At 36.9% G+C, this 27308-nt stretch overlaps 2 protein-coding genes across 3 annotated transcripts in view; both read right to left on the bottom strand.

Moving 5' to 3' along the window:
• The window catches only part of cdk11b (cyclin dependent kinase 11B), a 90435-nt gene that overhangs the window by 37960 nt on the left and 25167 nt on the right, over nucleotides 1-27308 (bottom strand). The gene's annotated exons all lie outside the window — the stretch shown is intronic.
• Nucleotides 1922-27308, bottom strand: tmcc1a (transmembrane and coiled-coil domain family 1a). 2 transcript variants are annotated; one of them, XM_055167508.2, is made up of 5 exons: nucleotides 26888-27308; nucleotides 10831-11088; nucleotides 9920-10605; nucleotides 5375-5510; nucleotides 1922-3288 (listed from the first exon to the last, which is right to left on the bottom strand). In XM_055167508.2, exons 1-5 carry the CDS (start codon nucleotides 26960-26962, stop codon nucleotides 2968-2970), a joined length of 1476 nt encoding a protein of 491 aa, XP_055023483.2. In that variant the 5' UTR covers nucleotides 26963-27308; the 3' UTR covers nucleotides 1922-2967. The 2 variants fall into 2 exon arrangements, with proteins under 2 accessions (XP_055023483.2, XP_055023484.2); XM_055167509.2 differs by lacking the exon at nucleotides 26888-27308 and adding an exon at nucleotides 18021-18184.

Here is a 27308-nt window from a genome sequence, read left to right as displayed (position 1 = left end):
AAAACAGAAAAAGGTTGATGATGATTTCTGGTTCCCAGAATGCTTTGCATGAGGCTGTTATTGTTATTCTATAAAGATAAAGACTTGTTAATATCTCCTCTCCACTAATAAGCTGGTGTGAGGTGGGCTTTCTGGCGCAATATGGCTGCCGTCGTATCATTCAGGTGGATGCTGCACATTGGTGGTGGTGGTTGAGGAGATTCCCCCGTTCATATGTAAAGCGCTTTGAGTACTGAGAAAAGCGCTATATAAATGTAAGGAATTATTAATTATTATTATATTTAAAATTTATTTAACTTTGAACAAACTCTAGCCAGTAAACAACATACATTTAAATCTACGGTAAATTACTGGCAACCCAGCTGCAATAACATTGTAATTTCTACGGAAGTTTTTTACAGTGTAACGTGTGCCTGTCTGGACAGTGAGCAGCAGTGTGTTATTCTTTTTCAATACCTCAAAGCTCTGCTTTATAAATCTAAAACTCAACTGAACTTCAAGAATGAAGTGGAGTTTATTTGTAGTTTTCATTTTCCTGAAGTAGGCCCAAACATGTTTGTCAATTGGATTGTTTCTATTATTGTCATATATGCAATGTTTTTATATTAATTAATTGATGTATTAATTTATATGGATAGGCTATCATTAATGGCATATGTGAAATGCAGGCATTATCCTGGCAGGAAGCTGAGGAGGTGTTCCTTCGTGGCCCTTCTTATCACTCTAGGTATGCTTGTAGTTTGTATTTGCAAAAAAAAAAAATGTATTTTTTATTACACGATATTTTTGACAATATTTTTTAGTGAAGTCAAGGAATTTGACATAGCATTTTCCAATAGACTGAAAAAAGAAGGAAATATCACCTACCAGAAAGTAATTATTTTACCTTATGCATTTACATTATTTTACATTTATTCATTTAGCAGACGCTTTTATCCAAAGTGACTTATAAATGAAGTTCTTTTTAAGGCAATTGAAGATGAAAAGTAAAGTCACAAACACAATTCTTTCTTCCTTTTTTCTTAGCTTTCTCCCGTTTACAGCAAGATGATGTTTAGGTGATTGTTCAAAGTACAGAATTGTTTATTATTGGTGTTTTGTCTATTCTTATTTAATTTTTGCTTCGTATTCAAAATATAAAAAAACAGGTTTTATAATGTTAGGATGATATCATGTTAAAAAGACCATAGGTTAAACTGAAAGAAAAATTGGAATTTGAATAAAAAAAAAACATTGTAGCAATAACACATAACACATGTGTACGGTGCATTCTTTTGCGCCCCCCCCCCCCCCCCCCGAAAGAAAATTTATGACAAAAACAGTTCTAAAATGTAATATTTTAATTAAACAAAACATATTAAATTATACCTAGTAGTGCTGTTGGTTATTTGGCTTATTATTATTTAGGTTTAATTACACAGAATTCATGATAAATGAATGTATTTTATAAATTGTCATAAAACTGGGGCCCCCCTGGCACCATCTCGCGGCCCCCAGTTTGCCAACCACTGGATTAGACCATAAAAGAACGCATGATGTGCTGTTCTGTCATGCTGGTAAATAAATAAATCTAACGAAAACAAGTCTGACACACATTTCAACTCAAAATCAATAGAAACTTACATAATTACATAAATAGAAGAGTCGGAAAGCACTGTGCGTCCACAATTTAACTATTTCACAATTTAATTATTCACCATTACACCACTGACATAAGAAGTCATTATGAAATATGATTACTGTGTAGACAATCATTTAATGGTTAGACTTTGATTTATGGTCTGCAAGACAGCTTCACAGCAATACACAAAAGCAGGTTTGGTGAAATTTGTGGAACTTAACACACATATGATATTGATTGTCATTAATATAGTAACAACAACAGTTCCATTAAACAAGAACAACAGTTGAGATAACTTGCTTTAAGATCATCGTCAGTATTTATTAAAACTAAATACAGTAAACACAAAAATGTACAGTTTAGTTTCGTTTTTGACATATCAAAAACATCAATAAAACCTTATTCAAACAAAAACTACAAAAATGAGCCCTACTTTAGTACAATACACACTTTCTCTGATGCAAGAGTGAGCAGGCCCCTCTGAAAAGGTGCATACCTCTTTTTTAATGAACATGTTTTGATCAGCGTTTTTGTCACAATACAGAAGTCCACTTGTACATCCATCAGTCTGTTTTTCCACACTGTAAAAAGTGAAAAGTTGGATCAAATAAAAAAAATGTAGGTGTTTGGGTGTGCTCACAGCGGTGTTAAACATGTCAGTCATGAGAGCCATCTCAGAAATGTCTGTGTATTCTTGACATGTGCACCTTTGCTTCCTTTATGGCCTGGGACAGTTTGGCCCTCACTGTTTGTATAAGGTCTGCTTTGAAGTAATTTGTAAGTTTTTTCAACTGAAAATTTTAGGTTGAAAAAAACGTACCTTTTAGGTGTTACAATTGAAGTAATTTTTTAAGTTGATCCAACTTTTTACAGTGTAGAAAGCAGGTCTTCTAAAATTGAAGTGCTTCTTTCACACTCCAGCAAAGTAAAACCAACAATGATAATTGACTAAAGTTGTTGTAAATCACAGCTGAAAGTTCATACAACCCCTAAAAGCACCCAGTGATATTAAAATAAATTTTATAGTCTTCTTCATTAAAACTCTTCATTAAGAGCTCAAGTGAAGCTGGTTACATTAAACTAGTTATAATTAAATTAATAATACTTACTTAAAACACAAATATTATTATGAGGGAAAAGCAATGTGCCAAAGCCATTCGATTAGAGAAAACTTGAAAGTTGTAAACATACACAAAATTTTCTCAGCAGTTCATCAAGTAGGGACACACAAAATCACTCACCAAAAATTGAGTCAGTAAAGTTCAAAACCTGCCAGACTGCCAACCATCAGGTATGTACTGTGCTTTACACTGCAAAATCAAACTACTAGGGAACTGGCTTATATCTCATTCAGTCAAGTCATAACTTGGCCAGTTATCTTGAATGCTGTAGGTGATTCCTGAGAAGGCGTCCCAGTTCCTCCAAAGGACAGTAAAGAGGACAAAGAGCAGCATTGAGGAAACAGAGCAGATTTGTGTCTTCATCAGTGGGATGACACAGTTGGCGACAGTAGACACAAATACGAGCAGGACGGCCATAAGGGCCAGCAGTACATTGATGAGTTTGCCCAGCAGAGTGCGTGCTGTAGGGTTTTCCAAACCTTCCAACTGCACCACCTGTTGCAGCTCCATCTTAGAAATGCGTGTCTGACAAGCCTCCAAAGCATCCTACAATAGAGCATGTGAAAAGTTATGCAGTGTACAACAGTCACAAACCTAGCATACTTGTCTACTGTAGGGGGGAGAGCGGGGTAAGTTGTCACACTTTTGACACTGTCTAACATTTACTGAGCAACATACATCACAATGGTATGAATCTCATACCAAATGAAAGAAGTAAGTCTTGCGCATATATGTTCTATTCATTACATTTTCCTATCTTATCTCATTATGGAGTTGTAGACAAATGAATAGAGAATGTTCACTTATGACAATTTGCCTCATTGGTGGGTAAGTTGTAAGGGCTGGGTAAAAATATCAATTCATCAATGCATTGCAATTATTTGTTTCTCAATTCAATATCGATTCATCAAATCCTATGAATCGATTCAGCCCCCCCGGCCAGTGGCGGCGTTGTGGGCAACATTCTAGTGAGAGCGTTCAGCGTTGTACAAGACGCGCTTTATCAAAACAGAAAGATCAAAGATGGCAAACAGCAGCACTTCTTTCAAGCCTGCACCATCAACGTGATCAAACATTAGTAATACTACACGCATTATTTAAAAATATACTCGGGTACTTAATAGCTTGTGTATTTACTTTTTATTAAATCGATATCGAAGCAAGCAAATAAATATCGAATCGAACTGAATCGAAGCATCAATAATCGAAATAGAATCGAATTATGAAATTCCTAACAATACCCAGCCCTAGTAAGTTGTAACACTAGATTATCTAAAAAGAAGAACACAAATACTTAATTGTGAATACTGATTTTATTGATTTATAAATTCAAACCAGGGCTGCGTTCCCCGAAACCTTCTTAGCTCTACGTCGTCCTTAAGTTGTACCTTAAGCTGTACCTTATCGTTAATATGTGTTTCCCGAAATGCTCTTAGGTACATATCACTTCTGTAAGTCGTTTGTTCGGAAGGTTGGTCTGGAGCACTCTTAGCTTTACCTTATCCCACTTTACTCAGCTAGGGGCCATCACTGTGATAAAAGCTTGTGTAGATTGCAGTCTATATAACTAAATATCCCCAAAAAAAGTTAAATTAGGCATTTTTTTTAAATTTAAAGAATAAAACATTAACATAATTAAACATCATTACACTGATGGTTGATTTTTTTATTATCAGGTGTGAACTATTATTACAGGCTAAAGAAACTATTAAAAAAAAGATTTTGGGTGGAGGAGTTGGAGAAACTATGGCAGGCAGCTATACAGCGAATCTTACTATTTCATTTGTGCATTTCATATCCGTTAAATCTTTAGTTTACAGGCTATTTTAGCTGCAAATAAAACAAATCAAGTAAAAAATCGCATGCCACAGGAGCACATTCATCAAGAAATCATAATTGTTGATTTTCCTAAATATTATTATTGATGTTAATTCGACTTTGCATCAAAGTTAATGTTTTATAACTTCGAGGCAGCTGCATGCCATATTCTTTATAAACATTCAAAAGAAACTGCTCCACTTGATTAGTGCTTGTATAAGGTCAACAAAATTTCCACATTAAAACTAATCAAAGCTTAAATCTAATGCAATCAAAATATATATTTATATATTATAAAATATATATTTTAATGTTATATTTAAAAGGCGCGGCTCCAGAAATCAGTCACCAGTTTTGGCTCAAATGGCTCTGCTAAGCTAAGCTGCTATAGAATCACAACACACTAAACAAACTACACAATCAGAACTCATTATGTATTTCTGAAGGAGGGACTTCACAGGATAAAGAAGAAATCAGCCCGTTTTGAAAACAGTGAAAATAGAGCTATACAGATAAATAAATTTGTGTGAAAAATACCACGCTGTTTTACATGTGAAACATGAAGACATGTTATATTGCCCACTATAAACACAATCAAAGCTTCAAAAACACAGAAAGAGTGGAAGCTTATTAAGATTATTTCCTGAGTAAATATTCATCCATTGCATTATAGTATTTTAAATGATGAATGAAAAGAATGAGCAAAATATAAATGTTTAGCTGAGACACGGAATGACTCTAATGTAAATTTGCACAGAACAGTCAGTTTACTTGCCATTGTGCAAGTGAACATACACAGAAACACACACTACACCTGTAGGTCACGGGCCCTCTCATTGGACTGATATGCGATCTTCTCCTCCATGCTGGCCAGCTCGTGTTTCAGGTTCAAGATCTCGTTCTGGTGAAGCTCAGTAAGATCATTTAGCTGTTCCTCTAAACGCTCACACCTAAAAACATATACATCAAACACTAAGACATGATGTCAAGATAAGGAACAGAACATTTCATGTATTATATGTGTATTGTGGTTGAATGACAAAGTTGTGCGCACTCACTCAAAGGACTAATACAACCATCTCTCATCTAAAACATACAATTGTGTATTAGAGAAAATTTGGCTGTCCTCTAACAGTTCATAGAAGTTTTAAAGGAACTATTAGCCCAAAATTGAGAATTGTGTCAATATTTAGTCTAATTCATGTTGTTCAAAATCCATATGATTTAATTTAGTTTTGTGTTGCACAAAACTGCTGTTTAATTCAGCTCCAGCTCTTATTCATTTTCCTAACTATTGCAGTTTAATTTAAGTCTATTTCGGGCTCATAAATACAAGTAATTTTTTTTGCATGATGTGTTTGTGTCTAGGTTATTGTTGTTGCTGCAATGGTCCAAGTAAATCTGGTTGCTATTAAAATATGCTTTGTTGCTATTACACAAATGATGATTTTCACAACTAATCCGTTATCTTATTTTGTGTGACACACTATTCTTTAATAGCTTGTCAATGTAAGTATGGGCGGTTGGCTCTTATACTTTTTGACTTAGAAGATGACTCTGATGACTCTGGTACCCTTATGTACCTCCTTTCAGACCTTTTCACAGGTTCAACATTTAAAGAACCATCACATGACGGTTTTTGAAGCACGGAACGGATCATATAAGATCAAAAATCTTATAAATAAATAATTATGCTTTAATAAAGAAATTACAAACATTTATAAAAATGAACAAAATTGCACATTAAGTAAGGTCTAAAATTAGCATTAGGTACAGAAATCGAATCAAATAAATAATAACACTGTCTTTATAAATTAAATTAAATATTTTTTTTTTAAAGCTACAGAAGTGATTTACTTTTTGTCTTAGTTGTTTGATTAACATCAATGACACAGACTTAATTAGGTTAATTGAGGTTACTGTCTCTTTAAGATAAATGCGGACTGGTTTCTGACTCTAATCTATACATACACTTAACACATAAACAAATGTTTTATTAGAAAAGAATACTGTGGCATTTTTGGTTTGTATGTGTCCTGTTAAGAACAGAAAGATTTTATGTTCTCTTGATTTTTGAAATGCGTCTCTCCATGTATGCACTTTTGAGTGCACTTTTGAGTGCGAATTTCAAACATCTGCCAAATGTATTTTAATGGACTACAGAATGCGCAACTCTCTCTAAAGTTTACACACATCAAGAGCTCTGATCTATGAAGGGCACAATCAGACACATTTTCCTGGAAGACATTTTGTGAAACTTTTGTTAAAATCACCAAAAATGCTGGTGGGCAACTTTAAAAAAAAAGGCTGGTGGGGAATGAGTTAAAGGGAAGAATTCAATGTGTGAGATTGGAAGGTATTAAATCAAACTCAATGGAAGTGGGTACTATATATATATATATAATTGTCTAAAAGTAAATATTAAAACAGCAATGTTCCACTTTTATGCAGACGACACTGTGATCTATTGCTCTGCTCTTACACAACAACAAGCTCTGGATGATTTACAATCAGCATTTAGTATTATTTAAGCAAGTTTTTTTTACTTTAAAGTTGGTCTTAAGCCCGGAATACACTGCACGATTTTTGCCCTCCTATAAGATCATTACCTTATCACACGGTGCGACATGTATCGTTTAAACTCGGGTAGGACAGGCATGTAGACTGTACGATGATGACACGGAAGCTTCGGCGGCTGTGTCACACGTTGCGCAATGTCACCAGCATGTGCTCGTGGTAAACAAATACCGGTGCGCAGGTCGTAGCAGCAAACACACTGTGCGGTGATCATGCCGAATTTCTGACACAGTCAGAAAACTATCGTAGGCTATCTTTGGACGCAAGACCGTGAAAACAGCCATCTTTGAACCTCTCTCATTGTACGACATAGGACCACTGATGAAGAGCCACGATCACAGAAATCGCGTCAATTGTTTCACGATAGTAATCTTTCGTCTGGGACAGCCAATAATCGTGCAGTGTATCCCAGGCTTTAGATGTTGAGAAAACAAAATGTATGTGGTTATCAAATTCAAGAAATTCTTTAGACAGTTCTGTTGTTCTCTGAACTTTGCAAGGGAAACACATTGTATTATTTTCAGAGTATAAGTATCTGGGCATCATAATTAATGACACACTACGTTTTAATTCACATATTAATTATTTGTGACAAAAGTTAAAGAACCAGCTAGGATTTTATTTTAGAAATAATTCTTGCTTTTCATTTAAAAAAAGCTTGTGTCTGGAACTTTTTTACAGATTCTTGACTACGGGGATGTAGTACATCAGCATGCCTCTTCTTGTTATCGGTTTGCCTCCTTGCAAGCTGTGCACGACGGTGCCTTAAGACTTATTATGGATTGTACATTTTCTACACATCACTGTATATTATATAATAGAGTTGCCTAGTCTTCACTTGCTGTTTGAAGGAAAATGCATTGGTACTTATTGATTTACAAAGCAATTATGTTTTTTGTTATCCTATCTCTGTTGCTTGATTCAACACAAAGTAGTTGTTAACTATTCATTGCGATCCCAGTCTTATTATAATCTTCATGTATCCTCAGCTTAAACTAATCTAGGTAAAACTGCTTTTGAAAATGCTGCACCATCAGACTGGAACTCTCTTCAAATGAAATTGCAGCTAAATCAGTTGGTGCCTTTAAGTAAATTTAATACACTCATGCGTGAAGTAGAAAATGATTTAATGATTTGCAAATGCTTCTAGTGCTCTATTTTTATTGATATCTTACTGTTGTGACATATTGTTGTTTGTCATATGTGTATTTATAGAACTGGGCCAGGACATTTTCAATCTAAGTGATGTTCTCTCCTGGTTAAATAAAGGCAAATAAATAAATATTGCATTCCTGAAACGTGAATACCCCTGCTCGTTGTGTCAACTTTTGTCGAAGCCTGTCTTTCCAACTCTCTGGCATTGTAGAGTCACCAAAATTAATGAGGTTGAGGTCAAACCTCTACTTCAGCAACTGGATTCACAGGGTCATTTGGATACACATGTCCTACCTCAGTCCTTACCGGAATAACCATGGTCTTTTTGGATTTGTTGTGTATCAAAACAGGGAAATTATTAACATCAACCACACTGCTGGGAACTACCCCTGGCTGCAGTAAAACCCCTACAAGCAAGGTAACAGATGGTGATGCATCCACCATCAAAACCTGATTTTCCACTTTCTTAGTGAACTTGATCTTACAGATAGCACACCATTCTCCTTCTGCTGTTAAACTCAGTGGACCAGGGCCTTCCCATATCACACTACCTACAGGAGTGTCATCAGAGGTCAATTGGGCAGCTTTTGTTGACTGAACCTCTGAGACCAAAATGCGGCACCAACCGTGATACCCAACACGAGAGCAATATCTACTCTTGCCCTGTCCTTACACATCTGAGCCAACCTTTTGAAGAGATTAGCATAAGTGCCTAAAATAACAGGAGTTTGATCCAGGCTGGGTTGTCCAGGGCATATGAGGGCCAAGACTAAAATTGTATCCTGATTTCCTAAATGAGCTTCTGTATAACTTGCTCGCATTTTCAGGATTCTTACAGTTAGATGAGAAATGCCAAATAGATACTTTATCATCGTGAGCATCACATTTGATGTTTCAGTAGATAACAAAGTGATTGGTGTTTACTAAAAACCCTGGTTGTGGCTTTCTGCTGTAGCCTTTTGACTTGTTTTTTAAGGCACATTTGTCATTAATAATACATATGCTGCGGTCTGCCCGCTGATCTGATACTGTAATGAAGATAAATGTATAGTATCTTATTGTTTAAAAAGGAAAATTTACAACTTACTATGTACATGGCATGCTTAGGACATTGGTGTTGTAATAATGTACAGTACGGGGAGACTTCAGATATAAAAACGAAGACTAGTAAAGTGATGTTTTATCATTAAAATTTGATAACATCCTATTAATTTAAAAGAATGTTTGGGTATACCAATATGGCGACGCGGTGGCTTCACAATTGTGAAGTCATGCACAATCCAGTCATTTATATAGATCAGTGGTCACGCCTCAGTTTTGGAACTTCAATAGCATTGCACCTTTTTCATGGGCATTTATTAATGGATTTTCAGTGTTAAACCTTTTTTAACAGTGAGTTCAGCCTTTTTTACCCCGTTTTACCTGTCAAAGAAACCTTGTGTAATACTCATGGGACACCTGAAGATAATTATCAATAACTGATGACTTATAAATGATTATATACAAAATGAGTGGTAGTTGTTTAGATTGATGTGGTTTGGAATTGTTATAACGTGTTTGGAAAAAATGTGATCATTGACTTGAATAATAACTGTATACATGTATATGTGTCCGTGTGTGTATATACCTAAACCTCTCCTCCTGTAATGCCTGCATCATTAGCGTGCACTCCTTAAGATAATTGCCCTTCAGATTTTCCACTGTCTCATCTAGCCGTGCATGTGCATCGCGAAGCTCCTGCACCTCCTGAGTTAACATGTACAGACTGCTGTTGTGTGCCCTCTCCAGCGTGTTACCCCTTGAGCTGGGTGGGCCTCCAGGAGCCCATGTCATGCTGTTGGCTCCCACAGATCCAGAGGTAATGCTTGAACAATCCTCGTCGCTTCCAAATTTCGGACTTGACTGCAGGTGCACACCAGCAGATCCTAGAGAGCGCCCTGTAGGGGTGATGTCATCATCACCATCCTCCATGCTATCCTTTAGAATATTTATATTGTCAGCACTCCCGAACCTGTTGCGAAACAATGAGGCAATCTCACGAGGTTTGGATGCCACAGCCCCAGCGGCAGAGTGTGTGGCATGCGAAAAGCTTGACAGTCCGCCTTTGACACTGTCTACAACTCCTTCGCTGAGCCCCGAAATGACTCTGGCGCCCACATCCCGCAGACCTTGTTGCATGTCCCGCAAAACATATTTGGGGTGCCTCTGAATGCCACTGTGCTCAGCGTCACGCAGGCGTCGAGTGTAGTGTTCAAGCTTGCGTTGCAGCTGGGCGATGCTGGCTGCTGCTTTCTGATTTTTCTTTTCAAACACCTGAAGATGGAGTCATTGTGGGATAAAGGTAATTAGGATATGAAAACATAATAGGCAGAAAAATATCAAGAACCTGGTTTGAAACAAGGATGGAAAAACCGAAATGTTGGGTGATAAAGTTTCAACCTGTTCTTGGAATATAAGGTGAGACAACAGGCAGATAAGATAGATGTGTACAGAAATGCTGAAAGAAAGAAAATTAAGTCGACTGATAAACATATGTACCTGTTTGATACGCATGCTCTGTTGTTTGTCATTGGCATTGCTGGCCAGTTTGAGGTACTCTGCAACGTTCTCATCACGAGCTGCCTGCTCGATGCGCAGCTGCTCTGTAAGTTTCAAGATCTTTTGCTGCAGTTGTGCAATCGCCTGCCGTGTGCGCTGGGGGTCAAGACTTGCGTCCTCTGACCCCACTAATAAACCATCACCCACAAACGATGAAGATAGCGCAGCCTGGGTGACACTGCCCTCCAGCCTTTCGATCTAAAAGCAGAAGAGAAGCAGTGAAATGCACAAAAGGAATCAATGAGGGGCAAATAGAAAAAAGTCAGTTCTTGGAAATAAGGTGCTATGTCATTTTGCTTACGCAATGAATTAGCATGTTGGCAGAGGCTATTAAAGTTCAACATCTTAATTACAATGCCTATTCACAGACACATATTTACCACCATTTCACAAACATTTCACCTAAAGATTTGGCTGCAGAGAACTGCAGCAGTGGTGCAGTTAGAAATGTGTCCAGGGTAGCACTGGACCACCCCAAAATGAATTCACTACTTTCACTGCTTCCAATATTTCCTAATTAATCTAAGGCCTAGTCCTGTCTTAAGATAATCCTTGTTCGGGAAACCACCTCATAAACTTTTGTCACAATAATAGCGGAAGGTAATCGATATGATATGGAAGAGGGTGATTTCGCAAGCGTGATGCTCTAATCCTCTTTTCACGGCACCTTTATGAGCCACAATACGGAAAAGAGCTGAGGCAGATGGAGGAACAGAAACCCGAGGAGTAGGCCGGAGCCTGGGCTTCGGAGTGTTTCGGTTAACGAGCACAAGCACTGAGCCAGCGTGTCTATGGATACATATTGTGCGGTGGACGCGTTTGTGTACAGGATGCAGCATTTTCTTCGTTTGGGAACTTACATGTTTGGCCAAGCACTCTCAAAAATAAACCAGAAACTGAATGAAGCTTGGTCCTACCCAAGCTTCATACCGTATATGGACAGCGGCATCCAGGATACATATTTTAGAACTGGAAGCGACAGCCAAAGCCTGCAGGGATAAACGGACGTCTGACTATAAAGTGAGTGTTTCTATTTGCTTTGTTTTACTAACTAACGTGGTATTTATGTACACAATAGCATATCTGAGCGGTGTTCCGATTAATGGGAGTGGCTTGCAGAGCTGTGCATTGTGGTGCATTGTGGGAGTTGTAGTTTTTCATACAAATATGCTCTAAAGTCACGTTCTGTCTTTTCTCGGTAAAATAGGCACAACATTCTAAATTTATGTTACATTTCAACTACAAATATGACCCACTTTCAACAAAGATTAATGTTTTTAACGATGAAATTTCCCTTTAAGGTTTATCATGGAATTTAGATTTTCTAAAAACTTTTACAAGTTACTGCAGTTAACATAATATGTTTTTCTTTATTAAAAGGCAGTAAATCAGATGTGAGAAACAGAAAAGTTTAAAATTCATTTTAGAATTGTCTTAATTCTGCATGGCATTGATTCAACAAGGTGCTGAAAGCATTCTTTAGAAATGTTGTCCCATATTGATAGGATAGCATCTTGCAGTTGATGGAAATTTGTGGGATGCACATCTAGGGCACGAAGCTCCCATTCCACCACATCCCAAAGATGCTCTATTGGGTTGAGATCTGGCCATTTTAGTACAGTGAATTCATTGTCATGTTCAAGAAACCAATTTGAAATGATTCGAGCTTTGTGACATGGTGCATTATCCTGCTGGAAGTAGGGGTCAATGTGTTAGCATGACAGAAGCTTGATGCTGTGTTTGAGAACAAGCAACAGCCGGCATTTTTCCATCGTCGAGTGCCCGAGTGGCTTACGTTTATTACCCGCCACAGAAAACCACCACAGGTTTAAAAACCAAAGTATTATTTTGTTTTTTGTTTGTTGATCACGAAATACAAAGTAGATGAGGAAAACTAGGATTCTGTGTGTATTCAACGTGCCGCCACAACGTGCTGTTTATAATGCATTGAATGGTGCGCTGTAATTTGTTAAATGGATTTATTGCGCTTATCTGCAGAGAAGGAGGACTGGCATTTATTGCATTTTGGGAAAAAAAGGAGAAAATATGACAGAATAACACCCAGGATGTCCTTCGAAAAAAGAGTAGGGACCAGAGCCTGTGCGCCCACAACCAGGGCCTGCGCGCCCACGGCCGGAGCCTGCGCAACCGAAGTCAGTGCACTTTGCGCTGCCGCAACTGCGTCCATGTGCTGCACCCCCGTGGACTGATTGTCTTGTGTACCCCCCTGGACTCATGTTTGTCTAGTGTAGTTTTTGTTTTATTTAATCTTGTGTTTTCCTTGGACACACTATAGTTTATCTTTTTGGGGTTAGTTTGTTATCTAGTCTTGTCTTGTTTTTATCTGTGATGTTGTTCTTGTCTTGTGTGTTCCCCTGAGGAGCATCTGGAAGTCTCTCCTTGGGGGGTACTGTCAGGATCCTGCCAAAGAGTTTTGTCATATATTTATGTCTTGTCATGATGGCAGAGTTCTCCCAGTCCCATGTTTTATGTGGATGTTCATGTCCTTGTGTATCAGGTCATGTGCCTTCAGTGTCTCGTCTCTTGTTCCCACCGCCTCGTTTTCCTGCTTATTGTTAATCATTAGTTTATTCCCATCACCTGTTCCCTCCTCATTATCTTGTTTGGTTTTCTTATTTAATGTCATTGTTTCTTTAGCCCTGGGGTGTATTCCAGAAAGCAGGTTATGTGACTTACCTAGGTAAGTTTAGGAGTAAGCGGATAAACTCTGCTTTCGGTTCCAAAAACGGAGGTAACTTTCGGGTTATGTAAGTAACCATAGCAACTGACTCTCTGAAGATAACCTGTTCAGGAGCAGGTTATGTTGCAGAGTAAGTTCATTTTAGTTAATAAAACTATGCTCCGGAGGATGTCTGCGCATGCGTGTACTTATGATGAGCGTGCTGCGGGCGTGGAAGTATATATTTTGCATAATATTACAATGTTAAAGCATTTATTTTATTACATTTACAGTCACAAATATTTATTGCTATCTTAAAAAATGTATGACATTTTCTTTAAAGAAACAGTTTTTTTAATAACATTGATATTTGTGATTGGACTAATTACTATACATTTAATTGTCCATTATTTATAAAAATTCATTCATATTTGTGTTCGGACTAAATACTATACATTTAATTATAATATCAGTGGATGTATGAAACATGATCAGTTAATTAATGTTAACAATAAAGTACATTTCCATATCAATTTTGTCAATTCTTAAATAACCTCATCTTTCACTTACTAGATAATTTGATATGAATCTAAGTTATAATAAATGTGTGTGCAAATACATTGTCATTATTGAGCCAGAAATCTTAATATATGTTACTTAAGTGACAATGTGGCAATGTTACAGTAAATGGGTATAACAAATAGAAACACATGATGCACGTTATAATAATAATTACTGAGGGACAGAATGACACAGATAAAGCACATGATTTAACACTGACACACAGAATGACACAGGTGAAGCACACACTTCATTAGGTGAAACACCGTTGAATCACAGACATGGCATAGTTGTCAGATATTTTCTATTATCAGTTAGATCATGTACATAATGAAATAAAATTATAAATATATATTTCAAAGTATAATATTTATTTCTTAAACATGCACTTCAGATCTGTAGCCCCCTCTCTACATTGGATCTATAGTTGGTCTTTTTCTAAATCACCTTTTTTTCTTTATAATGGGCCTTTTGTAGCTGCTTTCCTGAGCTATCATTTTTGAGCCAAAGGGAAATTGAGATATTTGGTTATATAAGATGATACAGGACATATTACAACATTACACAACGTTACTGTTGACACTAATGTAACATTTCTATTCTCCATTTCTATTCTCCACTTATCGTCCAATGCAAATGAATAATAATTTTTTGTGTAGTGTACTGAAAAGCATTACACAAAATTATTGAAAATCTGTAAGGACTGTAAGGAAGCTTTAAAATTAAAAGAGGGTTCATTTATCAGCTAAGTAAATGTTTAAAAAGATGCTGATACAGTGTCATACAGACAGATTTATGCAATTTATGTGCCACAACCCTTACGAAAATTTATTTGCATTGATTACAATCAGCAAAATCATGGTTTTACTACACTAACCATGGTTAACTATGGTTTTTGAAAACCATGGTTGTCAAAACCATGGTTATTTTGTGGTTACCATGGTTTTACTGTAACCATGTTTTTTTGTTTTAACTGTAGTAAAACCATTGTTAATTTTTATAAGAGAAAAGATAATCTTAATAGTCTAATTATATCTAATTAATATATTTAAAATCATATATAAAATCTGATTATTTTTACAGGCTTTTAAATAATATTTAAATAATATTATGTGTATTTCTCATTGAGACATATATAATATTGGACTTAAATGGGCTAAAATAGGTTCGTATTAATTAATTAATTAATTAATTTTATCTGTTTTGTAATCACGCACTTATATAACGTTATAAAACGTTGATTTTGACAAAAAAAGTATTGATTTATAATGTTATTTCTCATTTAAGAACTTTTAAGTTCTCTTACGTTTCCATGGTGACTCGTGAAATCTGTGATCCATTGACAATGCCTTTATGTTGTTACCGTGAGCGCGCATTAACTCTGGGTTACTTTCAGCGGGTTGATTGAACTAACTCTTAAACTGTGTTTTGGAACCGACATACCCAGAGTAAGCAAGTTTGGGGTTGATCAACCCAAAGTTCAGGGTTAATCTGATGGTAAGTTAACCCTGCTTTCTGGAATACACCCCAGTGCAGGATCATTTTGTCAAGTTTTGTGTTAGTCTCTGTTTGTCTTTATATCTTGTTGACGTGTTTTTCCCGCTTGTGGGCTTTTGTTTTGTACAGTTATTATAATAAAAGTCTTTTGTTAATCCTTCATCGTTGCTCTTGGGTTCATCAGTCCATAATCCTGGGGCCCGTTTCAATAAGGAGGTTCAACCAACTCTGAGTTTAAACTTGAACTCTGAGTTGACTTACTCTGAGATTGGAAACACTGAGTTTTCGGTTACAGAACAGCTGGGGCCCATTTCAGAAAGGTGGTTAAGTGAAAACTCTGAGTTTATTAACCCTGAAATAAGGGAACCTCTGAGTTTTCCGTTTTAAAAAGGGAGGTAGGTTAAACCTGAGATAGCGGGGTAAGTCAAGCCTGTTTCAGAAGGAGAGGTAACTTATACTCAGAGTCTGTTTCCAGAGTAACATACTCTCTGAACCTAACCTGGTCGGGAGCAGGTTTTATCCTGTAAACTCTGAGTTTCTTGTGGTCTCCTCCCCATTTTTAAAGGAGTAGCGGTGTTTAATCTTGTTAGTTGCTTTAGTACATTCATTCATTGTGCACATTTTTATCATGTACACTGTAATAAATATTTTTAGCTGTCTTTAAGTTATAATTAAATTGCCAGTGCAAACCATTTTAACTTACGACTTTATATTTTTATATATTACACTAAACTTTAAACAAAAAAAAATTAAAACAGTAAATTGAAATGACTTGTAAAGCTAATATGATATACTTAGGTGCATAGATCGTCTTAGTGACCAAAATGTCATGTACTTTTATAGAGAATCTTGTAGATGATGATGTTGCATTCATTTGTAGAAAGTTACATTTATGTCCCGAGAGGATTTTGAGACCCCAAGTGTTTTTTGTCATATCCGCTTACATTTATGTGAGCGAAATTATTATTTTTTGCAGTCATTTTAGATATATAAATATCATTATATGACTAATATCACTCTTTGTGGTGCTCTTACATTTATACAGTTGCCTTGACATTTCTTACATGTCCACTCGTCATTATTGCTGGTCTAGTGGGTAGTGCTCTGTGTAGTAGTTGGGCCAGACGTACCGTCGGCGATCGGAGTTCGAATCCCGGCTGGGTGAATTTTTTTTTATTCATGACAAACATTTGTAAAGTTCGTAGCCTTATATGACAAAGTATTATGCTTAATTTTATTTGAGCTGCTGTCATCTTTTTGTCCATGGGATTGCGTCTGCATGTAAATGAATATAATAACGTACAGTCCTCAGTTTATTTACTTCAGAAATTTTAACTGTGATGAAAAATTAAATGTACGCATTTACTAGAGTAGCAATTTACAAAAATAACTCTTTTCTTTAAAATATATGCTCGTAGTTGCATTACACTTGCAGTAACACCTTCAATTTTAGTAGTAAAAATGATTAAGACCTCTTTTTTACATGCTGTTGCCATGGTAAATCGTAATCTGAGCTCCATTGATGATGGCTTTTCATTGTGGCTGTGCACGCGCTTAACTCAAAGTCAACCTACTCAGAGTCGAGTGAACTAACTCAGATCAGCTGTTATGTAACCGAAAACGCAGAGTTTACTATCTCAGAGTAAGTCAACTCAGAGTTCAAGTTTAAACTCAGAGTTGGTTGAACCTCCTTATTGAAACGGGCCCCAGAACTCATTACTTGCATTAGCCGTTTTTTAAATGTTGTTGATTATTTTAGTGTTGAAAGTGTAATAAAATGACAATAAAGTATTTTGATATACTGAACCTTTACAGTTTTTTAATTAGATTTTTCATATTGCACCTCCTTCATGTTTTGTGATGCTATAAATGGATGAACAGTTGAATATTAATGCTGAAAACTGATATTTACCAAACTAAAATTATGTTGCTTTTATCGGTTATAAATTTTAATCAAATATATTATTTTAATATATAAGGTAAATTACAATGAAGCATTAAAAGTACAATTATTACATAAAAGGGACCAGTCCAGTGCCCATTAAAAACCCATGGGCCTTGGCATATAATGTGGGCTTTATTAAGTGGGGGCAATATGTGTCCTATGTAAGTTTCCCAGCTGGGCCCCACAAAAGCCCCACACAGATTCTATATCAAATTCATGTGGCCTGATCCAGGTGGGGCCATAGTGGAACCCATGGACAAACCCATATAAGGCCCAAATACGAAGCCCATATTGGGACCACATGGGCCACACCTTCCAAAGTCATGAATGCTCTCAAACCACAATATTTCTCACTCAGAAATACAACCATAAATCATAGCCTGCTGTTATACTGTTTTACATGACCACACTGGCTAAAAAAAAAAGAGAAAATGCTTGTCCTCTTACCTTACCATTGTTCACTAGCAGGAGTTGCTCCCAGTGCATTCTCCTGGAGGTTTCGTGTCAAATGAGCCCTACATTTCTAATTCTTATCAGTTCTTACAGAAAGCACGCTGCTCCACCGGTTTCTCCTGAACTTCCCAAACTTGTTTTGAAATTTTTTGTCAGCTGATTGTTAAATTCCTCCCCCACCATGAACCAGCATGAAGTTTAAAAAGATGACATTGTCCTTATAATGAGCAACTTAAACTCACACAATCCCACACGAATGGTATGATACTGGGCTGGCTCATGGAGTTGTGGGGCCCTAGGCAAGATTATGTAGATGGGCCTCAGTGGTAGCACTGTATTATTTTCAGTGAATTGCCTTGTGTGAATTAGGTACTTTGGTATCTTTGTGGGGCAGGGCTCAATGCAAAGGGTTTTTTCTGCTGGCCTGATCAGACAAGTGGTTAACATTTCTACTTGCCTTGCCAACAGTTTTGCTGGCTGCATTAAAAAAGTAAAAATAAAAGAAACTAGCCTAACTTTTAGAAATTTCAAACGCTGGTATATTTGAAGTATATGGTCAGTAATAAAGTCATTCATTCATTCATAAAAGCACATTTAAAAACAACCCAGGGTTGACCAAAGTACTATACAAATTAGAATGATCAGATAAAAATACACATTAGACATTACAAACATTACAGATAGAGAAAAAGATAGTAGATTAAGAGCTTAGACTAAGAAGGTGTGTTTTAAGATTTAATTTAAAAGAAGAGAGTGATGACACCATTTGGATCCATACTGGGAGGCCTACTATTACACAAGCTCGGTCTCCAGAATGCTTTAACCTCGATCTATGAATAAAGAGCATTGCAAGAATTCCCGATCTAAAGGACCTAGGAGGATTATGATGATGTAGAATCTCAGAAAAATACATTGATGCTAGGCCATGTAGAGCTTTAAAAACAAAGACTAAAATTTCAATTCTATACACAGTTTCACGGGTAGCCAATGAAGAGAAGTTAAAATGGGAGAAATATGATCAAATTTTCAGTTTCCTGTTAAAAGTCTGGTTGCAGCATTTTGTACTATTTGAAGACGTCTGATCAGTGATTGATTTGCCCCATAATAGAGTGAATTGCAATAAGTGAGGCGTTAAGTAATAAATGCACGGATAACTTGTTCGAAATTCTTAAAAGATAGAACAGGTTTAACTTTTGCCAAACGTCGTAGATAATAAAAGCATGATTTGACGACAGCAGTAATTTGTTTATCAAACTTGAGCCCTGATTCAAACAAAACACCTAGATTTTTTGCATATGGAGTAACATAAGAGCTTAGATTGATGTTGGGGTATGCGTGTGCCGTTAATAAGAATTCAGTGGGCAATGGGCATGGAAGCACAGATGCATAAGAATATAATTTTTAAAGCATTTTTTGACACCATCCAAAAGCAATATATCAGGGTTGGCGTGAGAGCGGTGGTCTGGGGCAGGAATTATCCTGCGGGGTCATGGGGTGCCCCATCTGCCCCCCCCTCCAAAAAATGAGAGGAAAAAGAGAAGAGAAAAAAAAAAAAAAGAAACTCCCTTACAACCTCACAACATGCACATACACAATGAATACAATATAAAACTATTCTCCTACTACAATACAACTACTCATGGTCATCTCTCTCATCCTATACCCCCACCCTTTTTTTTCTCAACCTAATGAATCTGCTTTAATCTTATTATTGAATTGATTTATCCATTGTTAACCTGTATACAACTTTCATGCAAATATACAGCAGCTTTTATGTTTGAATTTGTATGGGCAGCGAATATGTTTGTTTGTTTGTTTTACTTGTTTTTGTTTTGTTTTGTTTTTCCTTTGTTATTCAGCACATGTAAATAGAGTCACTTTCTGTGTTTGCATTATATAATAAAAAAAAAAATAAAAAAATAAAAAAAAATAAAAAATAAAGCATTTTTAATTACATTTTCAAATTCACCCATCATGAAGCAGCTTTCGAAACTGAGCTAAACCTTTCTTAATAGTAATATTTAAATAAAATAAAATAAGCTGTTCTTATGTGTTTAGATTGAATCATATCACATTTGACAACAGATGGAAAGTTACCCATTATGCTGATAACGATTCTGAATCGCACAGACGATAGTATGCACAGCTATTTACTATGGCTTTTGATCAGTAGGGACAGCCGACGCGAAACTGACGTTTTAAGACTTTGAAGTCTTTGAACGCAAGGCTTGGTATTTGAAGGCACAGCCTCAAAAGTACACGAAGTGAACTGAAATGAGATGGTCTAGCATACTGTTCCCGCCCACTAAGCTTGTCAGCGGGACACAACAACTGAGACCTATCAGACTTTTAAAAATAAATATGGAGCCAGATATTTTATTTTAGAAAATATGACATATTGATGCAGATTAAACTACCCAACAGCAGTGTTGGGAAAGTTCACTTTCTACATGAACTAGTTCAGTTTTAAAATGATTTTTAAATGAACTAGTTCAGTTCATAGTTCATATTTCAAAATTTTGAACTAGTTGATAGTTCCAAAAATGAACTAATTTATAGTTCTTTTTTCCCATATTATTATTTTTAAAAATTATTGCTATTATAGAACCACAGACAGCAATTATTTTATTAGTTTTAACACTGAAGCTAAATGCGTCAGATTTCATCTTTATATCTAACTTTAAATCCTTATCCAACAAGGGTTTACATTAGCATTGACTTTTAATTTTTGTATTTGCTTGCACATACTTTGAAAGGCTAGCCGGGTACAGTAAGGGGGTCGCACACCGGGCGAGAAGCGCTACGAGGCGTCACGTGTAGGACAACTCGCAAGTATTGCACACTGCACGGGCACGTTAAATAGCGTGAGCTTAGTCAGAGTCTATTTCAAGATCCAGAATATGTGTTAGCAGCCTATGTTAATCATTAACAATTTAGGACAAATATGATGTTATTTTTAAGGTAGGGTATCACATTTTGAAAAATGCTAATGGTAGCCGACTAGCAATGAAATCACAATCCCACCCTCCATTCAAATCGTCATCCAAAGTCACGCCTCTTTCAAAACACATGATCAGAAGGTCACATCTCATGTCTCATTCACCAGTGAGAAAAGTTTGCAGTATAAAGTGAATAACATTACCAAAATAACCAACATAAACAACTGGTTTTCATCAGAATTAGTTAAAGCACACTTTCGGTTGTGTAGATGTAGTAACTATATCGTTACGCTAATCCGTAAACAAACACAAATTTCATAAGCAACACAATGTTTCATCAAAGTAGAATATCTGAATCCATCTTAATTCAAACAAATTGCGTACCTACCTTACCAAAATAAACAGTGCAACGACCCTTTCAGACCCTTTGGCTCCGGCAGCTGTTTGCATCTCGTGGTAAAGCAGTAAAGTTGCTGATGTTAATTTGGGGTTTTGCTCTTTGCTGATCAAGGCAGTTTTTGCTGTTATTGTTATAAAAGATGCCTTTAGTTTTGTGCCTCCTCTGCAGATTGTCAATTCAGCAGGTGAGCGCACGTGAACGCGCCGATGACGTATGGTGTCTGCAAGAATAGGCTGCGCGGTGGGCATTCAAATTTAGCTTACGGATGAGGGACAAAAAAGTCAACATCTGTTCGGACCGAGATCTATGATTGGTTGAAAATATTTTGGTCCTACGTCTTTCACAGATGACATACACTTCTACAAATACATTTAAACAACTTAACATAGGGATTGCTATCAGGATGTGAGTTGACTTTTAACCAGCATAACTAAAAATGTTTCTGGATCAAATGTGATACCCTGCCTTTAATGTTTAAACTATGTGAGTGGCGCGGCAACGATTTCAGCAGAGTCACTGTTGTTTTAATGACGCAAGCGGCCATGAAACGATAGGCTTGTTCAACTTCATGCGACGCTGCAAGAACCCACAACTTTGCAGTCATCCAGCTGTCGATTCTTGCGGCGTTGCATGAAGTCAAACAAGCCTACTGACTGGTGGTGGTGTTGCCAGATTGGGTGTTTTTTCCGCTACACATTAAGGCCTGTTTACAGTTTGTTTTAGCCGGGTTTTCGCCTGGAAGACTCTATAGAAATCTGGCACCCTATTAAACTGAGAGAGCGTGCCATTCACAAACACCAGAATGAACGCGTTTACAGTAACATTCATCAGGCAGTAATACAGTACGTTTGGTTCACGTTCGCCCAAAATGTGAACAAGTTCATGAATTATTCAATGAAAGTACCATGAGAGCGATCGAGAATTCATACTAAGGAATCTGCTTTCAATTCGCTGCTTTTCAAATCGCGGAACTTTGACGTCATCCACCTGTCGCTTCTTGCGGCACCGCATTAAGTCAAACAAGCCTACTGCTCAGTAGAGTGATTCGAAACACCCATATCACGTAACGACGTATGATTCGAAACACAAATGTCATGTGACTTCGGCTAAATGGAGCTTTGGCGCATTTCACAAGTGTTTCGGAAGGTGGCGTTGGCGTACCTGGCGAATATGCGTTTGATTGACAGGGTCGGAAACAAAAATAGAGGGTATGCACGTGACGTCACCTTTGGCGAAAGTGCCTGCGGTTACGCCCACTGAGTGGCAAAAGACAGAGCGGCAGTACTTCAGTACAGTGTGAAATCAGCGAAAACACAAGAAAAATGTGTCAAAATGAGAAAAAGCTGTTGTGCGATAGACTGTACTAACAGAACAAGAATTCGGCAGCAGTGGCTCAGTGGTTCATATAGGTTGTCTACTAACCGGAAGGTTGGTGGTTCAATCCCCGGCTCCACCGGCCCAAGTGTTGAGGTGTCCTTGAGCAAGACACCTAACCCCAGCTGCTCCCGACGAGCTGGCTGGCGCCTTGCATGGCTGACACCGCTGTCGGTGTATGAATGTGGGAGTGAATGGGTGACTGTGAGGCAAATTGTAAAGCGCTTTGGATGACCATAGGTCTGTTAAAAGCGCTATATAAATGCAGTCCATTTACCAATTCGGAGCTATCGTTTTACAGACTGACAAAAAACACAGAAAGGAGAAATAAATTGATCATTCATATCAACGTCCACAGACCACAGGTGGGTTGATAAGTTGCTAGGGTCACTATCAAGCAGAGGTTTTACTTTCTACTTAAAACTATTTTTTCAAGTATTTGTATTTTATCCGTGTTTTTCTTTGGAAAACATACATTCCGAAGCATATTATCTTAATTTTTACATTTCATAAATACAAGTTTTTGTTTAACATTTAATATTTAAGTACTTTAACTCAAGTAAAAGTACACAATTTAAATGTAATTAGGTATTAAATCAATGTTAATATGCAATATTAAAGAGTACACAGTATGATTATATGCTTTAGAATATAGTGAAGTAAAATTTTTCCCAATACAAACAACCTAATAAAGCACAGATGCTTGGAAAATGTAACTAATGTAACTAAGTATTATCCACCTCTGCTATCAAGTCCAACTAAATTCTATTTAAGCTGATAATAATCAGTTTTACTGGCATTTTCGCAGCACCCACTATGAAAACCAGCCATTTTGTTCAACGTTTGCCACTCGACGGGGCGAGCTCCGGCGTAGTCACGTGGAAAAGTGACGTCAATGCATACCCTCTATACCTCACAGATGTGTTTTTGCACAGAGCAAATGATCCTATTGGAAAGAAAGTGTAATATTTCCTCATTTGTATGCATTTGCAAAAATATCTTTGCATACCAACAACCCTTTGTGAGAGAATTTTTTCCAAAAGCTGAAGAAATTATTTTTTAAAAAAGTAGCCTGAATCCTTCAACAGCAGAACAATTGATATTTCTGAATAAAAATCTGGATATGTAAGAAATGTGACATTGTTGCTTGATTTATTTTATTAATTTCTTCTAATCATTTTTATTTAGCCCTATTTAATTTATTAAGCTCACTTTTTTCATGACCAGAACACTAATTCAGAACGAGTTGCCTAAACCAAGCTCATGTTGTCAAACTGATGTGAAAACAGTTAAAAACAAAAATATATATTTTTTAATTGTTCGCACCGATGTGGACAAGGATGCTTGACCTTGGGTTTGATCCTATGGTGGCAGCATGTTAATCGAGAACAATATCCACTCTGTCTCTGCCAACCGATCACATATTGCACAAACAACATGTGGGCTACAATTGTTAGTGCTCATCTGAACCATTGACAAGTTTGTTTCACATCAATAGGAAATGTGAAGGTGACATCACGCCGTGTTGCATTATAGGTCCTCCGCCATATTTGCAGGATCACGCCCTATCCCGCTGTATTTGAGTTCATGTGTTTTTCTGTCAAGACTTTAATAAATGTCGATATGTTTGGTCAGTACTGCTCGATTAAGAACTGCCATTGCAGATCACACGATCGTTCAGGGAGGAAACTGAACAACAGAATATGTTTTTTTGTTAGCTTTCTTTCCTGGAAAAAACAACAAGGGAAGCTGGTGGAGGAGCTGAGGAAAAGACACCGGATCGTGTGGCTTGCCTGCTGCAATCAGGAGAAAAAAGTAACTTTTCAAAACATCCCTGTATCAGCGAGAGTGTTTTCGCTGCATTTTCAGTCATTCCATAATTTGTGATTAATAAAAGCAGACCCACCTAAATTGTCTTGTTTTCATGCTAACACGGTCAATTTAACTTGTAAACGTAAATGATGCATTTCAATGTAAAATTAATGTAATGTAAATGATGTTTTCATTAATTTCTAATCAACATAACCACACGAGTAACAAAAATAAGTCTGCCCACCACAAGCAAAATAAAACTGTGTTTTTAGACAATTTTGACAATTAAAACAATTGTTTTATTAAATGCAACTGCTCAAACCCACTGCTTATGACTCTTTAAAATAACATAACTTTAGCTAAATATTTAGCATTTTGTTTGTTGGCCAAAAATAGAAGTGCCATCTTAAGAACATGTGTTGATTCATTGCACAGAATACAACAGAGAAAGAATCAATTTTATAGAATCATTAAGGTACGTAGGTATTAATACATTGTCAGTAAATGGCTGGTTTGCCATCTGTCATAAAACTCAGAAAGATGAAGTGCCATCTTACTGTGAGCTTGAAGGGATTTATAGCTCTTGAACTCCTGCAAAGTGTATGCACTCAATCCAAAAACAAGGTAAGCGACCAGATATGTGAGCGGAGGTAGTGCGGAACTGTGGGGGAATTAACCCACAGAGTCCTTTCTCTATTGGACCCACTGAACAAACTTCTCCAGATACTGACTTGTCGACAAGTGATGTGGCGAGTGCAACAGCATGTGTTAAAAACTTTGTGATGAAGAGTTTAAGCAGATGCTGGACACTGCCACGCACACCGGCGAGTCACCGAGACCCGGGCCCAAGCGGAGACGCATAGAGAGCACCCGGATGGATGGATACATCGTTACAGGGCCTACAGGAGGACACAGAGGTGATGATGACTTGGAAACAGAACTTCGGAGATTGTACTACCATTCGCAAATAATACATTTCTGCTGTGTTGTTCTCTGACGTTAATCTGGAAATCCAGAGTTCTTGTGAGAGCACAATTTTAAGTTGCTCAGCGAGCAGCTCTGGTGTCAGTAGTAATGCTCATTAAATATACAACTGTATTATGCTATGCTCTGTTGGGATTTCTAGGCTACTATGGTGATGCCACTGCGTCAAAATATTTTTCAAATGGCAGTGCCCCCTGCCGATGATCCAAAGCCCCTCCAGCTTCACTGGAGGGTATATGCCAATATAGATCCTTAAAAGTCATTATACGCAAACAACCCTGTGGAAAAAGTAAGCATACGGTGCATACGTTTGTATCGCATCGACTACACCTCTGGTCCTGGGATTTTTGTACCTTGTTGATGATCGAGGACTTCCATTGGTCTGCTTGCCCTACTGAAAAATCCAGCAAAGACCAGCATAAGCTGGTAGCTGGTTTTAGCTGGTTTAAGCTGGCAGTAGCTGGTCTAAGCTAGAATCTACCAGCAACAACTGGTAAACCAACCAGTGAAACCTTGAAAGTGTAGTTTCAGAAAGCTGTTAACTGTTGCTTTAAGAGAGGCCGGTGGCACTAACAATGGCTTATTTATCATCAGTGGACAATTACATAACTCTGTTACCCTTTTAACACACACACAAACTTATGTGATTACATGGAAACAACATTTCTCTAAGCCTCTTAAAAGCTTTTCATAAATTACACAGATTATTTACAAAGACTACATTTTAAAGGCATGTTTCCTAAAATTTAACTTCTGTCATGAATGTATCACCTTTATGTCATTACACACCCTTAAATTTAATATGTTGTAAAAAATGGTATTATGAACTGTTCTGTCTATGCCATTTGCACATTGTACTTTAATGACCATAAATGACCATTTCACAATACAATTGTGTATGTGGCTGAAATTAGAATAGTCCCCCCTCTCTCTCCCAAAAAACAAAAAAAGTCTTAGGAATGTGGTAGCTATACTTAGTGAAATACATACTATAAAATTATTTTATTATTAATCTTTTGTCCCCATATCGCTTTAATTTCATTTGATCCATCACTGATGTCAAAAGAGGTAATGGCATTTTTTAATCCCGCATCACTTTTATTATGTGAAAAACAGCTCAGATTCTGCTAAACATTTTCTTTGGTGTTAAGCTACATACAAAACATAATATTTGGTGCATTCAAACTTTGGTGCACTTGCACTGTAATTTGTAAACTTATATAATAAACGTATATAATAAACAGATATAATATATGTTAATTAAAGTATATTGATGCCGTTATTTAATTTTTTTCCCTATAATTCTAAAGAATGTTTGACCTTTTAGTCTTACAAACACTCAATGAACTTACTGTGTTGGTTGGGGAGGTGGACGGAGAGCAGTCTGGTGTTATCAAGTTCAAAATGACATCCATTGAAGAAATCATTAAGCCAGTAAGTCACTGCAGATATTGCATGAACTCAGTCAAACAATGCTTTGTTGCTTTTTAAGTGTGCAGTTTTAAATGGCATCTCTTCTGAAAATCTTTGCTGATCCATTTCAGCTTACTGTGATGAGCATGCAGAGGCTCTGAATCTCCGAAAGCAAATGATGTGATGATAACTAGTAATAGCACATCAAATCGCTAAAGGATTTTTAGATGAAGTGGTCCAAATCCAAGCTGGGAATCTTGCGTAATGAAATACCCAAACGCTCGGCGTAAACTTTTAGTGTGTGAGAAAGAAGAAAGTGCCAGAGCCCAGGAGCAGGGGTTGGTTTCTGAGCGACTCTTT

Source organism: Misgurnus anguillicaudatus, chromosome 5 (genome assembly GCF_027580225.2).
Source record: "Misgurnus anguillicaudatus chromosome 5, ASM2758022v2, whole genome shotgun sequence".
Classification (NCBI taxonomy): Eukaryota; Metazoa; Chordata; class Actinopteri; order Cypriniformes; family Cobitidae; genus Misgurnus; species Misgurnus anguillicaudatus.
Note: the sequence above shows the minus strand (reverse complement) of the source record. Positions and strands in the feature narration are given on the sequence as shown.

What these genes read in the sequence shown, in the direction of transcription:
- tmcc1a (XM_055167508.2), bottom strand. Translation starts at nt 26,962, where the DNA reads ATGATTTCTTCAATGGATGTCATTTTGAACTTGATAACACCAGACTGC. An exon ending in CCACCTCCCCAACCAACACA is followed by an intron (nt 11,089 to 26,887) that starts GTAAGTTCATTG and finishes TTCTGCTTTTAG; the next exon opens with ATCGAAAGGCTGGAGGGCAG. An exon ending in AGAGCATGCGTATCAAACAG is followed by an intron (nt 10,606 to 10,830) that starts GTACATATGTTT and finishes CTCCATCTTCAG; the next exon opens with GTGTTTGAAAAGAAAAATCA.